A 7,259-nucleotide genomic window follows, 5' to 3' on the forward strand; every position below is an offset into this window, starting at 1 on the left:
TTTTTTGCAAAACCGCAACACTATGTTGGTTTTAGCCCTATCACTCAATGGTGAAGAATCACTTAAAAATTAAACAATTCTCATATTTTATATCCGAATCCATATTCAGATCTTCACCAAAATCGAATCTGTTTGTCCTTGTCAGACACCCAGCCAATTCCACTAAGTTTCGTCCAAATCCGTCCATAACTTTTTGAGATATCCTGTTTTTGGCCCTATCTCCCAATAGTGAAGAATCACTTTTAAAATCCTAGTAGCCGAATCCGGATCTTCACCAAAATCGAATCATTTCATCCGTGTCACATACGCTACATCTCTGCCAAATTTCGTCAAAATCCGTCCACAACTTTTTGAGATATTTTGTTCACAAACGGACAGACTTTGGTGGCGGAGGTAATAATCCACTGCATTTATGTAAAGCCAATATATCTGCCAAATAAGTCATTCAAAAGATTCCCAGTGTCTGTTATGGAAAGGCTGTCAGTCCTCTCTCGAATTGTTCAGTTGTAGATTGTGTTAAGATTGTCTGAAGTTAATTCTGTAACCAAGGGGCCATGGAAGAGTAGGACCTGTCTATGTAACCTTTTACCTGGAACTCTGGTATGTGCAGGGCACACCTGAAGAATGTAGACCAGGACGAAGGCAACGAACTTGGATCATCTTTCGAAGGTATTGTTACGGATACGGAGTATGGCACTCCCCTTAGCAAGGGGGGGTTAATCCCCTCGCCTTGTTAAGCTGGCCGTCTCCGTTCCTGGGGGTATGACGTCACTTCCGGCCGATGGTACGTAGGGTCGTAAGCCCAATTAGTCTTAATACCTAAGTATTACCACCGGCCGTAAGCGAGGAAGTACTCCCGCCCGGACCGCAGCGTGATTGATGGGTTACGCCGAGCGAAGCGAGCCGCCGTGCGGGCCGTTAACAATGACTAACCCGAATATAAAGCGGTTCGGCCAAAATCGTGCCACATGTATTCAATGGGGAAATCACTAAAGCGATCGGACGAGAATGAAACCAAAGTAAGGAGGAACAGGTATTTATTAACTACTATACAAGAACCAAAGGAAGAGTAGAAATAAAGGTAATATACAGAAAATGGAAGGAGCAGAAGGACACAGAGCAATTCCTTAAACAAGTTTACTTATTCCCACAGGACAATACAAACAGACTCACACGAATAGGGAATTGCAGGCAGGAATGAATGGCTGGAAGGAGAAGGTTCAGGTGGGACACCAGGGCAGGAAGGTCCGGGGATCGCGGCACGATGTCGGGGTCCCGCTTGAGCGTCCACGCTCTGGTTCCGTGGCGAAAAGCCGGTTGTTAGTGCTGGTTGGGATCGCCCACGAGCGTGCCGACTCTCACTCGCCGCTGGATGTTCGCGCCAAGCAAATGACGAAGATGAATGATGGACGATCCCCTCAACTGGTACCTTCTCACCGTCTCTCTCCCTCCCTCTCTGGTGGGGGCCTCACGCCAAGGATTTTATAACCACCCCCTTGGAACCCTCTCGAACTTGCCAGATCTTTCTTGCCACGCCCTCTCAAGCCATGCCCACCGAGCTCTGGTTGGTTGGTAAGGGCTCTTTGACTCCACCTTTGATGACGAGGTGGGGCCACGCCCGTGCTCTGGCGGCTCCTCCCCCTTCTTCTCTGAGATGACCTCGTGCGTAATGGAGTCTGGGGCGAAGAAAACAGCCCAATGCAACGGCGGCGAACGCCGCCGAAAACAGCCCAACTGTCACTTGCACTTTGGAGACGATTGAGGAAATTCAAGGGGGCCTGTCTTATTTGATTGATTCAACGTAGGGTCAAATTATTGGGAACACAGCCTTACCTGAAACACATAATAATGAAATAACTACAGAGAGGTCCTATGGTTCGCTACGTGGTGCAATGTGGACTAACTAAGCAATTAACAGCGAATTAAGGGGAAATGTACACAGGGGTTATTTATAAGGGAATTTACGACTAAATTTACATGTGAAGGTTCTAAAAACCGCAACAGTATTTTAGAGCCTGTTTATGCACCACCTTAAAAGTAAGGATGATGATGATCTTAAATTGGATTTGTAAAATGATCCAGTGTAGCTCCTTGAGGATTGGTGTCGTGCAATGGTGATTGGATTGCATGAGACCCGGAACCTGTTCTATCATTGTACGTTTAGAATACATGGAGTGGTTTTGTTTCAGGTAGTATGGTGTACCACATCTTCAAACATCACCAATATATGGACATTTGGTCGTCTTTGAGAAATAATTAACTTTCATTTAACATATCTGTTTTGTTTTACATTAAAAAATATCTGTTAGCTTGACCCTTTCTCAGTACCAAGTACTTACAGTTTAAACCTATCCACCACTACTCTGGTTGAGTTGGTTTCTATTGGGCACAGTAAAGACTTGGTAAATGGACCAACCCATGTCATGACTGTACATGTGACTGACATACATACATACATACACACACACACACACAGACGAACACACACACACACACACACACACACACACACACACACACACACGTTGAAAAAGGAAACCAGAATTGAAATTCATTGAATAAGGATTTGTTGGGGGTTGTGGGCATCATGTTCAGAAACATGAATGGTTCAGAAATTCATCATAAGGGACTGAGGACTTCTTTGGATAACTTTCCTTCTCTAAAACATAATAGAGGAGGGCTTGTGGGGAGGCCACTGAAGACCAATATTGATATCTGACAAAATGAAGGGCAGGATACATAGTTGTTGCATTGACTACTCATTGTGTCGCCGCATCTAGGCAGTCATCTAAATTTCTGGATTCTTGCATATAGCTGAGCTCTGTAATTTCTGCAGATGGGCCTGTGGGGTGATCATGTACACTCTACTTGCTGGGGGTGATCATGTACACTCTACTTGCTGGTTCTCCTCCATTCTGGCACCGAAAGAGAGAAGTAGAAGGAGGAGAGAAGAGGGCTGGGAGTGTGGAGGAGGAGAAGAGCGTAGCGGTGAGTGGAGGAGGAGAAGAGCGTCGGGGCGAGTGGAGGAAGAGAAGGAGAAGAAAAAATGGGTGGCAGAAGTGAAATGAAATGCAGTGAAGTGAAGAGATGAGGGATGGGTGGAGAAAGGGAGGTTGATGTGAAAGGGGGATGCGAGTGATGATCCGGGAGTGAGGAAAAACCGATTTGCCAATGGCTAGGAGCACAAGGTCACATTTTTGTATGTATTCTTCCCTGCACTGCAGTTCGCACGAATGCTTGTGGTTGAGCCAAAACTGCGCTGCACCGCAGGGCAGGCTCTTGCCCATCCTTTCTTCCAGCAGTACTTTGTTGAAGAGGTTCGCCATTTCAGCCCCTACCGCAAGTTCAAGGTCTGTGTAGCTCCACACACTTTTGTTTTCCCTTCAAACTAACATCATTATCAGTCTTCGAGTTATTTTCCTGCTGTTTGTATAACCTTTAACTGAATTTTAAATGGAGAATATAGATGCACGTGACTCGTATTTAGCTTTTACACCACTTTTTGCCATTCTGTTTGAAAGTAAATTTCCTTGAATCATCTTTCCTTGATGTAGTCAGGTTCACTATGTCAATAAATTATATTTCGTTCAAAATCATGGTAGATTAGGAAACCTATACATTTTTGGAAAGGTTATAGCATAAGGAAACTAAAAATCAATGTTTACATTTGGAGAGATACCTGTATGGCGGCCATTTTGGATTTTCAAAATGGCCACTGTAAAATACATATTTTGTTCTATTTCTGCCTCTAATTACCCTAAAAACTTTTTAAAATATACTAAACCTATATTTTCAGGGACATGGAATCCAATGAAAGTATCAAATTAGTGCTATGGGGAATGGTAAGACACGAATCGTAGGTTTTGAATTGCAAAATACTGTCTTTATATTCGCGATAAGTTGCATAATCAAATACATGTTATCATTTTGTACAGGCAGTTAATAACATCAAAATGTGTCACAATAATTCATATCACCAAACATACACAGGCAGTCAGCAAAATCATATATACACATGCAGTCAGTATAACTTCACATCTACACAGGCAGTCAATGACAAAATATACACAGGCAGTCAATGGCATCAAACATACACGATTACAGAATATGCCATTTAGAGTTCGTCATCACTGTCCTGTGTGTCGTATCCGACAATATCGTCCGCATCGTTTTCACAGTCCGTTCCACACAAGCAAAGGTCGGTCAAATTGATTGGCAAATCGAATTGGTCGATCGAATCGAATTCGATGAATCGAATCAAATCGAATCGATCGAATTGGTCGAATGGTCGATCGAAGCGATTGGTCGAATGGTCGAATTGGTCGAATGGAATTGGTCGATTGGTCGAATTGGTCGAATTGGTCGAATCGAATTGGTCGGAATTGGCAAATGTAAACATTGATTTTCAGATTTTCCATGTAATAACGTTTCCAAAATGTATAGGTTTGCTAATCTACCATGATTTTGAACGAAAAAACATAGTGAACCTGACTAATGATTTATTTATTTTTATATACAGAGTCTAGGCTCCTGGAAGACCTAAAACATTGAACGGGTCAGGACGCAACAGAACAAAAAGGAACAGTAGAGGGAGGGGTGGGGCTGGCGGGGGGGGGGGGGGGGGGTTGGGGAGGATTGGGGGGTGGGGTAGGGGCACCAACAGTTGAGTTGAAGGACAAAATAGAGGGAGACTTGGACAAACAATGGGTGTGGGAGGAATGGGGTTAGGAAAGGGGTACATGTGGGGATGTGGGCAAAGCAGTTTAATGTGATTATGTTACACCATTTTGAGAGCCATTTGGTCATGTAACTTCGCTCAAGTGTGAATTCTTCTTGAGCAAAACAGCATCTTTATTTAATTAACCTGCCTGTGCTTGTACCGTATGCTTCTGATTACACCATCACCCGTGCGTGCACTTGCGTGCTTCCAGGTTATCATGTTGACGGTGCTCGCCTCGGTGCGCATGTATTGCCACTACCGCCGTGTGAAACCGCTCACACCAGACATTGTGCTCCGGGATCCATACGCCATCCGACCGCTGCGGAAGCTTATCGACGCAACTGCCTTTCGCATATACGGGCATTGGGTGAAGAAGGGAGTACAACAAAACCGTGCCGCTCTCTTCGAAAACACCCCACGCGCGGTCCTCGCCGCCCTGACCGCCCAGTCCGAGGGACTTGACGACCTCTTTTAGATCTCGCTTGTCCCTCGGTCTCATCAACACCAAATCGCCTAACTTTCATTTTACCCACTTTTACTCCAAAGTTTCACTCTCAATTCCATTAAAATGATTCTTACGTTAACCTACCTTGAGTGAATTCATTTTAAAGCATCGTTTTCATTTACACAATTTAGTCCTCTAATTTAATTTATTTTAACTTATTTAATTGCCATTTGCTGTTTCTTTTATTGGCCTTGCTTTGAATACATGAGGCAATTTTTTTCATTGCAGTTCACTTTTGATCTAACTCTTTTACTTCAATTGCTCTTGGACTTTTATTGCATGATCATAAAGACGACCTTTAATGTATATAATATATAAAACTTTTAATGACCCATGTGCATTGCATATAATTGCATCCAAAAATGTTTTTCATTTTATTGATGAAAGTTGCCTTTAAGTGCATATACGCATGTTGGAGAATGATTTGATGTTTACCTGTATGCGGCAAAAGGTTGTTCAAAATTAATAACAATAATAAAAACTATATGACGCTGAGATTGTGACTGCATTATAACCCTTTCGATTATATAATCGAAGGGCTGACATCGTCGTGGCTTTTCTTCTTCAGAAGTCGAGAGGACATCCTTGTACTCCAGCTATAACTTTATTTCGAACTAGAACCAGAATGGTACTCGGTAGAGCGCATACCGACACCAGGCTGAACGGTTTATGTTTTGTATTCCACTGATGGTCCAGATCTGGATCTGAGCCTGAACCAAAATCTAGTCCGCTTGTTATTGTCACCTACCAACTCGCCCACAAAATGTTGTCATAATCCGCCCATAACTTTTTGAGATATCGTTCCATATATCGTGTTTGGCCCCGTCTCTCAATGGTGAAGAATCACTTGAAATATCTGATTCATGGACGTCGGTGTCCCTCTAAACAGTAAATGTTATGAATTAGACTCATCCAAGGATATTTCCATTATTCCTATATTTTCTGTGAGTCTGCTTTACATTCAGGAACACAATTATGGTAAATCGTTTTGAAATAGCCACTCTTTTGTCTGCTGAAAATTATGTTGAAAAGAAGATTTGAACTTCAGATTTCCTGCTGGTAATAACTGGTTAAAAGTGCCCTAAAAAGGTGTAAACACACATATATATTATATATATATATATATATATATTGTTGCAGACGCGGTTTTGATGTTATTTTGACCGAGCGGTGGTGTATTACCGCGTCCGAACAGTTACTCCCCGATTAGAACCCGATTCCACCCGACGTTGACCAGATCGCACCGCAGATATTCAATCGGGAAACCTCTAAAGCGACCGAAAGAGAATGAAAAGAGAAGAAGACAGAGTACGGAGGAAGAACAGATTTATTATACACACACAAGCAATGGATGGAAGAAGCAGTCACACAGCGAATCGTTAACTTACACTATTCATTTTACTTAACCCCAAGACAACGAGTAGGACAGACGACGTTCACACTTACACAGGGGATATTGCAGGCAGGTAGGGCTTGAGGTGGATTGCTGGAGAGGGAGGCAAGGTCGGAGGCAGCAGCTCTCAATTCCTCGCGGTTCTGGCGGGAAAACCCTCCGTCGCGTATCCGCTGCTGTAGACGTCACGCGCTGGCTCGGCACACCTGCTCCTCTCCTTCTGGTGGAGCCATCTCCCTCCTTTCAGCGCGTCTCTCCAAAGCTGGTTCCCTTTCCGAGTACCTCTCCTCTTTGGCATGGAGCGTTTCGCATCTCACCGCTCCTCTTGGTCCCGCCTCTTCGCTCATCTCCCAGGTCATCTCGTGAAGCAGTCCCTTACAGTCGCTTTTATCACCTCGGGCGGAATCAAGCCGCCGGCTGCGAGGGCACGCCTACCGGGTCGCTCACCGCGGTGCTGATTGGCCATGCGACCCTCTGGCTCACTCCTCCCCTCTATGACGAGGTGGAGACACGCCTTTCTTCTCCGAGATTAGCACATGGGCAATGGCGGCTTGCGGGATTGAACACAACTCGCACCCTTTTGAAAGGAACTTTGGAGAGCGGAGATGTTTGGGGAAATTGCAAGGGCCTACGCTTATTTT

The 7,259-nt window shown here is 44.2% G+C and overlaps 1 protein-coding gene across 2 annotated transcripts; it reads left to right on the forward strand.

Moving 5' to 3' along the window:
- The first annotated feature begins 2,652 nt into the window (after positions 1-2,652).
- On the forward strand, positions 2,653-5,720 carry LOC144892522 (phosphorylase b kinase gamma catalytic chain, skeletal muscle/heart isoform-like). 2 transcript variants are annotated; one of them, XM_078779474.1, is made up of 3 exons: positions 2,653-2,988; positions 3,225-3,350; positions 4,932-5,720. In XM_078779474.1, the coding sequence occupies exons 1-3, from the start codon at positions 2,884-2,886 to the stop codon at positions 5,193-5,195; spliced, it is 495 nt and encodes a 164-aa protein (XP_078635600.1). In that variant the 5' UTR covers positions 2,653-2,883; the 3' UTR covers positions 5,196-5,720. The 2 variants fall into 2 exon arrangements, with proteins under 2 accessions (XP_078635600.1, XP_078635601.1); XM_078779475.1 differs by lacking the exon at positions 2,653-2,988 and adding an exon at positions 3,063-3,112.
- The last annotated feature ends 1,539 nt before the right edge of the window (positions 5,721-7,259 follow it).

The sequence above is a fragment of the Myxine glutinosa genome, chromosome 6 (genome assembly GCF_964187855.1).
Source record: "Myxine glutinosa chromosome 6, kmMyxGlut1.1, whole genome shotgun sequence".
Classification (NCBI taxonomy): domain Eukaryota; kingdom Metazoa; phylum Chordata; class Myxini; order Myxiniformes; family Myxinidae; genus Myxine; species Myxine glutinosa.